Here is a 15,132-nt window from a genome sequence, read left to right as displayed (position 1 = left end):
CTAGTTTGTAGTGCAAATATCTTAGTCCAAATGAAAAAAGACAAAACTAGCTGCCCAGTAACTTTTCAATAAGATAATATTTCACTTATAACATGGAGAAAATGTTATAAGTGTAAAAGGTCTGTTAGTGGGGCAAGTATGTTTTTTTTAATCAGTATTAGGAAATTACTGGCATAAAACAATACCTATATCTTGCTGAAAAGTCTCTTACAAGCTAGTTTGTCTTATTTAGTACATATGTACTAAAATATATGCACTACAAAAACACTTGGTAAAATTGGGTGTTTTTGTGGTATTGTTTTTTATTTTTGTAATGTCTGTCCTTTTTTTTCTTAGATGTATTTATCAACACATTTTTTCACATTTTACACATCAAAACCTCCCCCACTCCTACATGACAAGAGGGCTCCACAGATCCACAGATCAAGCTGGAAAATCGATTAGTTCAGAAGAAATTAAATTTAAAATTAAAATTCTTCAGGCACACTCAAGATTTGAGTATGTGTGAAATGAAAATAAAGTAGTGAAAGATTTCAGAAAGAACTGATGTTTTTGCCATCTACTTTCTGCCGACTTGCCTTGAACAGATATTTTTTCTGTTGCAGCTTTTCTCCCTCCAGTAACAAACACAATGGATATTCATGCCTTGTCCAATAGAATATATAATTCATTATGCATGTGAATTTCCAGCATGTGATGGAAGAAAAATAGTAAATTTGCATTATGATTCAACAGGTTGCATTTTGCAGCCCAGCAGTTTTTGACATGGCTTTGTTTTGCTCTAAAGCTGTGACTCCCTGGCATGCTGCTTAGCCATCCAGCTGTGATGGACAAAATTAATCCCAAAGAATATCTATCCTAATAAGTCTCTGATATTAAATGTAGAATATTACTTCCCTTGAGCAATAACAAATTTACAGTTGTTTTGGGTGAGAGTTTTTTATTCTCCTCCTAAAACACTTTGATTAGTTATGGACCTATTAGGATGGATGTTACCAAAGGGACACCATCAGGATCTGTTATGTGTGTATTTTTGCTGAACTCTTTTGTTTCGCCGGTGGCAGGCATGATCCTCTACAACGGCCAGAGAAGAACAACAGGAGCCGACTTCATCTCTCTGGGACTTGTGAGTGGACGGTTGGAGTTCAGGTCAGGACTTGAAATACTGCATAATGATGACTGTTGTTGATGATAACAGTAATTCAAGAATTGTGTTTGATCCCAGGTTTGATGTGGGCTCTGGCATGGCCACCATACGTGACCCCAACCCCATTAAACTGGGAGAGTTTCACACGGTGGAGGTCTATCGCAACCTTACTCAGGGTTATATCACTGTGGACGGCGGGGAGCCCATCAGTGGAAAATCACAGGTAATTTACTATGGTCAGAGATAATGGTGGACAATATGGAGTTAGAGTTTTATAAGGGAATCTGTGTTATTATTGGAATAACAATTAAAGGGATGCTAGAAATGAGTTTTTGCTTCTTTTTTTAGGTAAATATATTGCTGTGACTGGTGACACAGCATTTGTAGACCCAAAAAAACAGTTCTTGAAAAATAACCATTTTTAATATGCTTCTTTTGGACACCAGTCACATAAAAAAGAGTGATTTGTACCACTAAACTTCACACAGTAACAGGACAGAATCATATTTTTAAATGTATTGATCTTAGTGCTCATTGAAAAATAATCCCAGCAATGTAAACAGTTTTGTAAGACAAATAGATCAAAAATCAAAGAAAACATAATTTTTTAAAACAGGTAAATCCTAGGATGACGCCTTGAGGCATACCAGATGTAAAAGTAGTAAAACTGAAAACTGCTAAAATTGAATGTACTCTGCTCATCAGGGAAAGTTCCAGGGCCTTGATCTGAATGAGGAGCTGCATGTGGGTGGTTACCCCAACTACACATCAATTGTAAAAACAGCTGGCATTAAGACCGGTTTTGTGGGTAAGATACTGTTTACTGTCTTTGAGTACCACAGGATGGAGAAGGCTTTCACCCGTGTGAATTTATTTTGTTTTTAATGATTTTAACGCAGGATGTATTCGTCAGCTGGTCATCCAAGGAGAGGAAGTAATCTTTAAAGAACTTGACCGCAGCTCTACTGGCGTCACAAATTGTCCCACCTGCATAGATTATCCATGCCAGGTCAGTTTAAATCATCTAAATAAATTCTCAACACTTGCTTACTTTGCATCTCGCAACTTATTTTATTTTATTTTGCAGAATGGAGGAACGTGTAAGGATTCAGAGGCCAGCTTGTACAGGTGCACCTGCCCCCGAGGATTCACAGGCAGCAACTGCCAGCATCACTCGTCTCTGCACTGCCACTCAGGTGAATGTGAATCCCCAATAGAGCGTACTAAAAAGAATATTCATTTGTATACATTCTTAAAAGTTCAAACCGTAAGTAAGATGGATTACTTCTGTGTGTAACATTTTGCAACTGTGACTCCCTCAGAGGCCTGCGGACCCGATGCTACTTGCATCAACCGGCCGAACGGCCTGGGCTACGACTGTCGCTGCCATCTGGGCAAGTTTGGAAACAAATGCATGCAAGGTAACACCAGCTGTAGGCTTTCCTAACATGAATCCGTCAGTCCCATCCATGAAAAATCTTTTCTTTTTTTAAAATATTTGTATTTGATTCTTACCAGGTGAGCTTGTGATGACTCCACTGTTTGATGGGGATGAGTCGTACATAGCCTACCCACCCCTGACCATTGTCCATGATGACCTGCGTGTTGAGCTGGAGTTCAAACCACTGGGAAGGAATGGCCTGATGTTCTTCTGCGGCGGTAGAAAAACCAAGGTGGAGGACTTTGTGGCCGTTTCAATGGTGGAGGGTCATGTGGAGTTCAGATATGAACTCGGCACAGGTAAACACAACTTAGCACAATTCTAGTGAACGGTATCATGAGAAAATTCAACACCTGCAAAAGCATGCAAAGCCTTGACCTCACATTTTCTTCTGATCCAATCACAAACCTTAAATAAGATGGATTACGTCTGTTTGTAACACATTTGTAAGTGTATAAGTGGAAGATTTACTAATATTTCTAGAAGGAAAATCTTGAAAAATGATGGTATCCATTAATGCTTTATTATTTGTTATCACTACGGTAAATAAAATTGTGAGGATGTTTGAAGCAGGGTTAAGTCAGGTTAGGTTATGAAACAAGAGCATCTTATATGGTACTGAAAATTACTAGACTGTGATACAACTATGCTTTGATCAGAATCACATCAAAATGAATCTTACATTTAAACAAATGAAAATTAAAATATTCCTAAATAGGGATGCTTTCCTTGATAGAGAAGCAGACATAACTTTAAGATGGGTGGATTTACTGTAAATCTGTGGCAAACCTAGAAGATGAAAACTTGGGAGAGATTTTAGACTGAGATGCAGATTCACCTTCCAGCAGGACAACAATGCTAATCATACAACCAAAGCTTCAATGAAATGGTTAAGATCAAAGCGTATTCATATGTTAAAATGGCCTACTTTAAGTCTGCACCTAAATCCAATTGAGTATCGGAAGCAAAAAGAATTCGAATTCTTTTGTAAGGTTCTGTGCGACAGATTAAGAACTTTAGTTATTTTTCACTTTTTGTTTTTTTTTTATATTTAACCTTAAGAATTTTTAATCTGCTTTGACATCCAGGACAGGCAGTCCTTCTCAGTCCTCAGCCGGTCTCCCTGGGCCAGTGGCACAGAGTTGTAGCTGAGAGAAACAAGAGGTCTGGCCACCTTAGGGTGGACCAGGGCCCAGTGCAAAGGAGGATGTCTCCAGGAAAAGCCCAAGGCCTCAATATCCACACTCCAATGTACCTGGGAGGAGTGCCGAGGATGGACATCCTGCCCAAACCGGCAAATGTCACTCAGATGTTTGACGGTTGCATCGGAGAGGTGAGAATTCGCTGTTTGGAAGTAGCTGAATGAAGGTTGCTGGCTATTTTTCTATATCAGACTTGTTTACGTCTCAACTGTAGGTTTCCATCAACAACAAGAAGGTGGACTTGTCCTACAGCTTCACAGAGAGCAAATCAATTAACAAATGTGTGGACAACAGCCCCTGTGACCGCCGGCCCTGCCTGAACGGTGGGGAATGCATGTTCAATGCAGAATATGAGTACCAGTGCCTGTGCAAAGACGGATTTGAAGGTCAGGGTTTTGAAATACAACTTCTTAGATCTGTTTGGGAGTCAGGTTTTTGTTTTTGTTTAGTGGATGATTTTCATAGCAATGTGTGGGTAAAATAACATTCTTCAAATATGTAATTGCATTTTTGGCAACGAAAGGTTTATTTTCTTACTTAAAAAGGAACTGAATTATTTGGTTATTTGCATAATTTAAAATATTTTCAATATTGTATAAAAAAGCTTAAGTAGTTAAATGAAACTGGCCGTTTAAAAAAAAAATCTGATTAATCAATTACTAAAATATTATTTCGAACTCTACTGTCTATGTGCCAATATGTTGTTCAAGAGGTTATTTCAATTGATCTTTCTGTTTCCTATCAAATACAAAATTAAATTAAATTTATTTGTATGTGTTTCTTAAGTGAACGATTATAGAACTAGAATAAAAGGTGAATTTTTCTCCAGGGTCTTTTAGACCCGTGGACAGGCTTAAAGCCATAGTGAGCATGACTCAACCTTTCACCTCTGACTCTCTCTTGGTCTGTGGTTCTGCAGGTGAACGTTGTGAGGTGGTAAAATTTGTGTGCCAGAGCGACATCCAGTGCCAAAATGGAGGAACTTGTGTTGAAGGCAAATGTGTATGCATTTCTGGACACACAGGCCTCACCTGTGAGGAAAGTAAGTATTCACAAGACAGTAACCATTTAATTATTAAATAAAACAAGTGCAAGTCGGAGGTATAAAGTGAATTATGTTATTGCATGTTTTTGATGGTTTCCTGGAAGCACAGCACATGTCAGCTGATCTATAAATCTGCATTCTGTGGGTGGAAGTAATAATTATCAAAGCAAAAAAGCCAAGGCGGAAACATGCAGCCCATATGGCCCGAATTTTCTCCAAATTGAGCTCCCTGGTGACTCCCAGCACTGAAGAGCATGCTGGGAGAGATAACCCTAAATGGCTGCACGTGTCATTTTTCTGCACTCTCATGGCTGTATCCTGCACACAGGCCAGGTCTTCAGCTTCGCCGAGGCCATGCGGAGTTCAGAAACCAGCGAGGCGAATGGTACAGTATCTCAATGTTGAGTCTGCCTGAAACGACTGAGACTAACAGGGCCCTGGCTTCAGTCCGAGAGCCCGGGCGTCCCAACAAAGCTCAAACTCAACTGTCTATTTTCTTAACACGCGTGCGCACGGAGAGAGAAAATATGTGTCTGTCTTCAATTCTCAGCTGAAACTCTTATCTGCATTTCAAAGTTGGGAGAGGGGAATTGTGCTTTGCAGATAAAAGGGAGCAGACTGCGGACAGGAAGCAGAGTTCTGTTGCCAGTTTCCTACAGGAAAGGCCAGAAACATGAAATTCCTTTTTTTTTTCATGTCTGTAAAATGCCTACTCACAACTCACAAGTCTCGTTGCTACGAACTGCCTGTTCAACTCTCGACAAACCAAATACTTGTCCTCTTTGAAGCTCTCAACGTCACGTCATTCAGTCTTCTTCATGTGGAAATGTTTACCACTACTAACAACTTCAAGTGTCTTCTGGGGAAAACATTGATCATTGTCAGGATGATTTATCTGTACATGCATTTAGTTATTGCAAGGTTTATTCCACAACCGTGGCCAAACGTTTTGAGACTGACAAATTGTACTGCTTCAGTGAAATCTTAACTTATGTCGGATATCTCTAGGGTAAACTGATGTCTAAATGTCTTATAATCAACATTTAATCTGTTAAAGAAGGTTGCTATTGGATAATTCATTAAGTTTTATGCAGTAGGTTCTCACTGGGATTACAATCTGGTGAGTTTGCACATGGTGGACATATAATTTTTATGTTTTTATCCCCACGTCAGTTTTTCCTTCCAACACGTTGTTCCATTGAGTTTATCACCAAATTACTCCTGGATTTTTCTCCATTCTGCATTCATAGCAGTGAGGCAAGCCCAAACATAAATGGTTTTGGGATACTTCAGTGTCTGCACGACAGGGATTTATGGAGGTGTTTACCTGTTTTTCCCTGGATGCTACATTTTCATTATGTCTAAAATGGCCAAAAGGGATCTCATAAAATAAATTTTTTGCAATCCAGTCCTGGTACTTCCTGCAAAGTCATTATTCTGGATGAACTGTGGCTTCTTTGGTGCTATGACATTCAAAAGTCTATGCAAATTTCTCCTTTGCATCAAGACCTCCTGTTGCAAAAGAGCAAAGGCAGCACATCTTCTTTTTTTTGGCAGAAGAATAATGATTTCCAGCACCTGTACTTCCTAAAACATCAGTTCTGCTTTGTAAACCGATCAAAACTGCAAAGTGATGTTTTCTGCTAGCTATTTTCTAATATTATAAACTCATTTTAAATTCCCACCACATAAAACTGCAGCTGAAGCTGTAAAGTTAATAAGAATTTCTATCAGCATCAAACCGTTTGGCCAAGGATGCAATCCTTGTGAAAAGTCAAGAATGATGCAACCAGTTAGGAATGGTGATTATGTGCTGATGACTGATATCTGCATCCTGGAGCTTTGCAATGACATATTTCCATATAAATTCTACAAATAAGGTGAAATTCAGGATTGTGGTTTTGGATTACAGATATGGGTTTAACATGAGCCTTTGCAGCTTTTGAGAAAAGAAATAACTTGTTACCTCATGCAAATGAAAATTTGCTAACTAAAACCAACTTATAACTTGAATTTTCCTGTAAATATACAATAGAGCATAAAAATGTATTCTGCTCTGTATTTGTGTGAGGTATAAATTTATTTGTTTTCCTAAAAGTTGCACATTCTTACTTTCAGTAGCATTAACACAAAAAATTCTCTGTCAAGGGATGTTGGTGGCATTAAAAATGTTGTCTATAAATGTATCTAACTAAACCAACCAAAACATGGAGTCCTTTTTCCTTTCACCACTAGAGGGAGCCATAACAATGATGTGAATAAATCTCAACCTAAACATATTTATTTTATGTTTTTCTAGATTCCCCCTATCAATATGCAGCTCATTTCCAAAGTGACGGGTACATTGCCCTCCCTAAATCAATTTTCCCAAGAAGGTAACTTTATTTTAGCACTTTTTATATGTTTTTTTTTTTCCTTTTCTCATAAATAATGTATTATGGCTTTGTATATAAATGTAATGTTTTTCCAAATAAGAAATTGTTAATATCATTATTTAATCTATTTTAGTGTCCATGATGCTCCAGAGACAATAGAAATGGAAATTAACACCAGCTCCTCTGAGGGCCTGATTTTATGGCAGGGAGTGGTAAGTCCTGCCCCTCCCTCACCTGATGCTGCATCTGAACTCTGACAACTTTCATAAGAATATCAGATTTTCTCCTCCCTCTCCCCCCCATAACTTTGCCTAAAAACTCATGCACTGTTAATAATATTGATTATCTCATTTTAATAATGTTACTATCATAATGATTTTTTTTTCATAACATTTGATGTCAGTTTTCTTTGCATCATCACTGACAAAATATTGCATTTTTATTTATTGATTTATTTATCATCATCATCATCGCATTGTAAACTTAATTTGCTGCTGACCCTGTGACCTTGCTGGGCATGCTGGCTGAGATCAACGTCTGTGTCTTACACCACTAAATACATGCATGTGCTTCAATTAACTCACCCTCCATTTTCCTCAGGAGACGAAAAGCGCACGAAATTTGCGAAAGGTGCATGCTAGTGAAAAGGTATCCACTCGAACACAAGACACTTCACTGCTTTTTTTAAAAAAATTTTGTTTTAGGATTACATACAGAGGTACTGTGGTTTGAAATGTAATACCCATTTAACCTTTTCACATTTTGTCATGTTACAACCACAAAATTGAAGGTGTGATTTTATTTAATTGTAGGAGGACACAAGTTTTCTAATTTTTTAATAAAAGCAAACCTAAAAAGTGTGTTGTACACCTGTTTCACATTAATACCCCCAACTAAAATTCAGTGTGAATAATTTGGACAAGTGCAAAAGTAAATTGAGACCATCTACATCAGAAAGATTGGAAATATCCTACACTTGGAACATCATAGAGATCCCTATTTGACTTCTCATCTGAAAGAATTATGAGTGATATGGTACAATCACAAACCTTCCAAGACATGACCAGCCATCTAAGGAAAAAATATTTCATCACAACTAGTAGTAATCCACTGCACGAATCAGTCTGTAGTGGTGTAACATTATTGAAACTCCATAAGAACTGTGGTTTCTTATAATTCCTTTTTTGCTATTTTCCAAAAGCCATGAAGGAAACACAGCAAACATGTGAAAGAAAATGCACTGGTCAGATTTGACTATATCTGCAGTTTGTATCCTACATTATGAAGGGTGAAAAAATAATTGTACATCACGCTGAGCATAGTAAAAAATGTCTGTGGAACTATCATGCTTTGGATTTTCTTGTCTTTTCCTGGAACTGAAATGCTGGTCAGAGTAATTATAAGGATGGAGGAAGCTAAGGTCATAACATGACAAAATGATGAAAAATTCAATGGACTGAAGACTGAACAGGTGAAAACGTACATGTATGTTATTGGACTGTATGTGTTCAGGGTTGTTTCTTGACCAATGTTGTTTTGCATGGAAGATTTTGTTACATTTGGTGAATGTTCCCTCAACGTATTGCATCATGCTTGTTATATGTAAAGTACAGCCCTTAATGTGGAAAGTTACTATAAGCCACTTTGTCAGGGGCCAGAAGTTCATAGGACTAAATAACAAAAAAAATACCCTTCTATTGACTTCCCATTTTTGTTTTCAGGTACCTGGAGAACATAGCAAAGGAAAGGACTTCATCAGCCTTGGCCTACAGAACGGACACCTAGTTTTCAGGTGATTCTGCACCAAAATCTTTTTGTTTGGTTTAATTCTAGAGGATGTGGTTAAAATCATTTTAAGTTGGTGTATTTTACAGTAATAATGATTATTTATATTATATCTAGTTACCAGCTGGGCAGTGGAGAGGCAAGAATAAAATCAACAACCGCCATCAACGATGGAAAGTGGCATAAGATCACAGCATTTAGGTGTGTATCTTCAGTGGATGTAGAAAGATTAATCTTTAACGCTCCACTCCCACATTTCGTGAAATTCTTTGTCTATCAGTTAATGCTTTAATACACCTGTGCTTTTCTTCTTTTTTGTTTCTCTTTTCTTCCAGAGCTGGAAAAGATGGTTTCATCCAAATTGATGGAGGAGACGAACAACATGGACAATCTAAAGGCAAAAGCCTCATGGTTAACACCAAAGGCAGCATATATCTGGGTGAGCAAACTTGACAGTATTATTCCAAGAGGTTAACCACTGAAGGCTTTTCAGTGCAAAATCCCAATATTTAAAAATGATTTGGTCAAAATGTTTTCCTTTTGTTTTGCTTTCGCCTGTATCTTTGAGAATAATACAGTATTAGACTGAAATAGCAACAATGCCATTGACAGATATGGCAATCATCTAGCACCAGTTCAATTTTGACATTATAAGTTGAATGTTCCATAACACCTTCAGATATTGTACTTAAATCTGTCTGGTTCTCTACTGTCCATGTTTCATTTTATTCATATGTGTTTCTTCATTGGGATAAAGTTATTGGACAACAAAAAGAGAGAACGTAAGAAGAGAAAATGGAACTGTGTAAACAGTCTTCACTCACTTCAAAATAAGAGCATGAATATAAACATCTACTTTGAGGATTCTTAACCATTAATAATGAAAAGCTTCAAAGCACATATGAAACTTTATTCAGTTAAAAGTTTACTAAACAGCCAAGTAAACTACCACTTTAGAAATCATACAGAAAATCTTATTTAATGAAAGCTAAGTATGCTAAACATTTTCAAAGTTAGCAAAAGCACTAAACAAAAGATTAGCTTTGCTATTAGTGGATTAGAGAAAGTGTGCCTCTCAATGACTATCACTAATGAAATATTAAGTCATTTGTTTTCATATTACTTTTTTCCAAATATCCTTACATTTTAGCATTGAAATTCAAGGTTTATATAGATATTTGAATATCAATTATTGATATTAGGTTCCGTTTTGAGGAATCTTAATAGATACTGTCCGCTCATAGAAAAATATGTTGATATTTTAATTTAGAGATCAAAGGATTCTACCTGTATGAAGAAATTTTTGTTTTTATCATCACCTTTGATCCATCTAGGTCATTTTAAAGAGATTTTTGAGAATTGCACTTCTCTTGTGGCCAGCAGGTCAAATGTGAGGCAAGGTTTAAATCTATGTTTGTTGTCACACACAGGTGGAGCTCCAGATATGACTGCTATGACAGGAGGAAAATTTTCATCAGGAATCAGCGGCTGTGTTCGGAACCTGATGCTGATGAACACTCGGCCTGGACTGCAGCCTGGCCAGCTGATTGATCTGCAGGCTCACGCTGCCCACGGCATCAATGTTCAGCCCTGCTCTTCATAGACATACATACACCAGGACACGCACGCACACAAGCACACGCACACATTGAGAGACTACGGAGTGATTACACATGCAGCAAACTCCCTTGGACAGACTTAACAAACTTGGTGCTTTGCTGCAACCAAAAAAAAAAAAAAACACAAAATAATAGAAAACAAACCATGACGCAATTGATGCTTTTCTCTGTGTGCAGCAAAACCAAAAAGAGAGGAAAATTTAAAACAATATTAACAAGTCTTCTCTGCCTCAGTGTTGTATTCTGAATGAAGGACTGAAAAAGGATGAGTAGTAAGGTTTTCATACTTCCAGCAGTACTTTTAGCCGTGAGAAGATTATTAGTAGAGCTCATTAGCCTTTCTACGATAGGTCAGGTCCTATGGAGTTGGAGATATTTTGACAGCACTGAATTTTTTTTATTTATATACATTTGAATATATATAATGTTTGTGGGGGAAAAACATGCAAACTAACATTACAACAGCTCTTTATCTTTCCTAGAATTTATTCTGGGTTATTATACTGTATGTCTGAGGCTTTTTACAGGCCCAACTCTACTGTTACTTGAAAATACGCAGGCCTTTTTTTTCTTCACTTCTGTAGGGAAATCTTTATCTGCGAGCATGCTTGGCAAACTGTTGGGAGATGAACATACATGGTCACAGTCACATTCAACTCCAGTACACAACTCAGGATGCCAAATACAAACAAATAACAATTGTTAGAAGTATGACTGTTTATTTGTTTTTTTTCTTCCACTTTTAAGTAAGTCACAACACTTTTTATGTCTTCTCTTTCTTTATTTGTTATTTTTTATGAACAGAAATGAAACTTGGTGCTAATTTTCACACATGAAGATGCAATGTGTGTCTCTGTTACATGCAGAGGTCTTTTTTTCTAGTAATTTGGCGTTAGTTGTAGTTTTAAAAAATTAAGAAGCAGTAGATTATTTGTTGGTATGCATGAAATTTCACATAGCTCTACAATATGGCATGGTTTTTTGCTTTCACTTGCCTTTTATGATTGAGTAGATCTCAAAAAGAAGTAAAAAAAAATTTTTTTTTAAAAAGTGTAATTTTTTTTATGTGTGATTGTGTTGAATATGTTATTTTATGTGTTTAGATTATCTGCCAGCCAGGTAGATAACAATGTCAGTTGAGGAAGTGAGTGTATTCAATATGTTGCTCAAGTATGTTTTAACTTTATCTGTTTGCAGCAGGTCACTCCATTTTAAGACAGGAGTGAATATGTGTCTGTTTCCATATCCTCAGGAGAGTCAACCCAGAACTGCCTGCCTCAGGTTTTTAACCCTAATGTCGAGTTTGGTAGCTTTAAATTCAACATGGAAAGCTAAAAACCTCTGATAGCACTGTGGGTTGTTTACTCTGCAGAGATAGATTCATCTACAGCAGCTCATATTCATGTTCGGTCAGAAGAAACCTCCTGCAGCGTGCTGTGATCTGTAGTGTAGCTCCGATAAGCATGCTCACACGCTTCCTTTCAACCACGTGGCAAACCACAGCCACACAATTATTTGGGGGTTTGGATTTTTTTCTTACTGTTAGCTGAGAATATTTGTTTTGATAATCCTAAAATGAGCATCTTTTCATTTTATTTATTTCATTCATTTTGTTCTGCTTTCTTGCCTGTTTTTCCACCACTTTTGTTGATTGATTAGCTTTCTAATATCTGGGGTTCTTGTCTATTGTCTCCTGTACTCTATTGTCGCTCCCCCACTCAGCAAATTCCTCTCAAATTGCCCACACAAAGTACTAGACTGGAGCTTCCCTGTCCCAGTGGATAAAAACTGGTCTTATTCTTTGAAACAATAAGTCTTAGGCATCTAGTGCATGAATGCATGAAATTGGTGTTATCATGAATGAGCAGGAGCTATGGTCCAGCTGTGGTTGTTGCCTGCATTTTGGGTATCTGACCTAAACCCGGATTGTTACATATAAGATATCAATTACCTAATACAAACTTGTCTAGAAACAGTCTCTGTTTATTGGTTTAGAATTTTTATTTTTACCTTTATTATGTTGAAAAGTCCACTTTAAGTAATGAGTGAAATTTTTATGTTGGTTCCATAAAAAAAAGGGTATTTTTTACTTCTGAACAAAATTTGGGAATTAACTTAATGAAAGTACTGGAATATAATTTTGATGTCATTAAGATCTGGCTTTTTCATTACCCATGTTGGAAAGGTTCTCCCATTCACTCTATGTTTCCTAAATAAAAATAAAATTCATGTGCTCTTTGTAATCTTGTGATTTCTTTTTTCACACTTCTATGCTGTGTTTTGCATTATAGTCCAGGTTTCTCTTAGAGTTTCTTATTTAATGACTTGAATCAATGTAAGCAAATATCCTCCTTGATCTTTACAAATATCATTTTCCTAAATTGTTTTTTGCATTCCTCAGTTAAACTGAACACAGACTTCTCCAAATGGTAATACCCATCCTATCTTGAGTTTTGAGCTAAATACAATGTCATTTTAGGGTAATTGTAAATAGAAGAAAAAACAAAACAAAAAAAACAATACATTTCTGCCATAGGTCTCAGAAATTTTGAGATTTATCTAAAAACATTTCTAGCTAATTTCTGAGCTCCAACAGTGAAGAACTTGCTAGAAAAAATGCTTACATTTTGAGATTAATCTCAGAAATTTTCTAGAAAAAAAAAATTAAACTGAAAGTTTCAAAAGTCAAAATTTTTTAACTTCTCTAAAAAATGCATAAGACAAATCCCAAAGTTTCAGTATTTCAGAAAGTGTTCCACTTTTCAAGCTCTGACATTTCTAAGTTTTTTCTGAGATTGATCTTAAAATTTTTGACAGAATTTTTTTTCTATCACTATGGTCTTAGTATGCCATTACAGCTAAATAACCAAAAATTATTTCTAAAATATTAAAGACAATTGAGTTATTTATTGATACCAAACTCCAAACATTGACAACATGATTCAATTACTTTATAGTCATTGCTTATGTGCTATAAACGTGATCTGTATGACACATAAAGATAACATTGTAACTTTGTAGGCTGAACATGGCGGGTCAGGTTACAAAGTAGGGTTCTACTAACGTTGAGTGTGTATACAAAGTATTTAACCCAAGTCCTAATCAGCAAGTTTACCAAAGCCAGAAATGAAAAAGGTTTTTAAAAGTAACTTAGAGTTCTATAGGCTACTATGCTTAACTTGAATCATGTATGAAAGACAACCATTAATCAGACTAGTACAATCTATTTTAAAACTTACAGAAGCTATGTGTTTTCTGAACAGCACAGCCTAATTAAAAAGAAGAAAAAATGGTTCAGGCAAATTATTGAGAGACAAAATAATTTTTATGTAACAGAATGAATAATGGAACCTTCAGAACAAAACTGACTCTGGCTTTCACTCATTCAGCCTCAATGTGTTTACAACATTTGGGGCTAAAAGTGTCTAAATTTTACATAAAACTTTTGAAGCAGTATTGGGCTAGTAATTGACTCTGACTGGATTCCGCAGCATGCCAATAGTAAGTATTATCAAACGGAAAAATCTGACTCATCACCAAAGCTGCTTTCTATTCATGGTCTGAGAAATATCACAGGTTGTCATTTTTATTCCTTTTCTCTTGAGATTATTTAGCTGGAGTGAAGCTATATATTATAGAAGGTGTCAGAAAGGAGTTTCCTGCAATGTTTCATTAGACAATGTTATGTTTCATGACAGAATTTGCAACTCTTTTTTTAAATGCCACGTTTCTTCTAAGTACTTAATTGAGAGGGATAGCTATTTATGCAATTGCTTATTTTATATTAAATATTTTTCTTTAATTATCATCATTTTGTAAAAATCAGTAAAAGGTTATTTTGTAAAAAAATTAAATTGTCAAAAAGCCAAATTTTATTGATCATGACTTTTTGTAAAAGCTGTAAAAAGAGTAAAACATTCAAGAATTGTACTGCATATTTGTGGTTTATCAATTGCTGAAAAAACTCATATTAATATAATGTACGACTAAAATCCAGATTTGATTGTTTTCTTTCATAAAAATTAAAATGTAGAACGTTTTTAAAATGGAATCAAGTTAATGTAAAGTCTTATAAAAGCAGATTAATCTAAAGACTCTTTTGCTTTGTTTTCCCACCAAATTGCTGTCTGTCTTTGAATAAATGTGTCAGCAGCTAATGATAACAGGTGAAACAAATTCCCTGTTTTTCTTGCATTATCATCCTCTTGCATGCTTGGTGCTGTTATTTCATTTTGGAAATGTACTTTTTGTAAATTGTGTCCATTTACTCATTTTACAAACATGAAGTACGATAAAACCTGATTATAAAAGTATGATCAGATAGAGTAGAAGATTTGATTGTTTTTCTTTAAAGAATCAAATCTGACACTTGTGGGAACGACGTATTTAACTTTGTTGCATTCTTCATTGAAAACGTTCATTATTTCTATAAAATACTACACTGGGGGACAAACAGTAATATTTGTAATTCTGAGCAGAAACTCAACTATAAGAAATTCAACTCTCCTTTCTAATGCT

The 15,132-nt window shown here is 36.0% G+C and overlaps 1 protein-coding gene across 2 annotated transcripts in view; it reads left to right on the top strand.

The window, feature by feature from the left end:
* The window catches only part of hspg2 (heparan sulfate proteoglycan 2), a 115,329-nt gene extending 102,481 nt beyond the window's left edge, over nt 1–12,848 (top strand). For both annotated transcript variants that reach the window (XM_044121906.1, XM_044121914.1), the window contains 18 exons: nt 1,065–1,149; nt 1,226–1,370; nt 1,853–1,955; nt 2,047–2,156; nt 2,235–2,343; nt 2,470–2,568; nt 2,666–2,887; nt 3,677–3,921; nt 4,005–4,176; nt 4,710–4,832; nt 5,164–5,220; nt 7,135–7,210; nt 7,344–7,422; nt 7,811–7,858; nt 8,932–9,002; nt 9,113–9,196; nt 9,331–9,434; nt 10,426–12,848. In XM_044121906.1, the coding sequence (XP_043977841.1) occupies nt 1,065–1,149; nt 1,226–1,370; nt 1,853–1,955; nt 2,047–2,156; nt 2,235–2,343; nt 2,470–2,568; nt 2,666–2,887; nt 3,677–3,921; nt 4,005–4,176; nt 4,710–4,832; nt 5,164–5,220; nt 7,135–7,210; nt 7,344–7,422; nt 7,811–7,858; nt 8,932–9,002; nt 9,113–9,196; nt 9,331–9,434; nt 10,426–10,598 (2,105 nt within the window). In that variant the 3' untranslated portion in view covers nt 10,599–12,848. The remainder of the gene's footprint in view (nt 1–1,064; nt 1,150–1,225; nt 1,371–1,852; nt 1,956–2,046; nt 2,157–2,234; nt 2,344–2,469; nt 2,569–2,665; nt 2,888–3,676; nt 3,922–4,004; nt 4,177–4,709; nt 4,833–5,163; nt 5,221–7,134; nt 7,211–7,343; nt 7,423–7,810; nt 7,859–8,931; nt 9,003–9,112; nt 9,197–9,330; nt 9,435–10,425) is intronic.
* The last annotated feature ends 2,284 nt before the right edge of the window (nt 12,849–15,132 follow it).

The sequence above is a fragment of the Gambusia affinis genome, linkage group LG01 (assembly GCF_019740435.1).
Source record: "Gambusia affinis linkage group LG01, SWU_Gaff_1.0, whole genome shotgun sequence".
Lineage (NCBI taxonomy): Eukaryota > Metazoa > Chordata > Actinopteri > Cyprinodontiformes > Poeciliidae > Gambusia > Gambusia affinis.
This window is presented reverse-complemented; position numbering and strand designations above follow the sequence as displayed.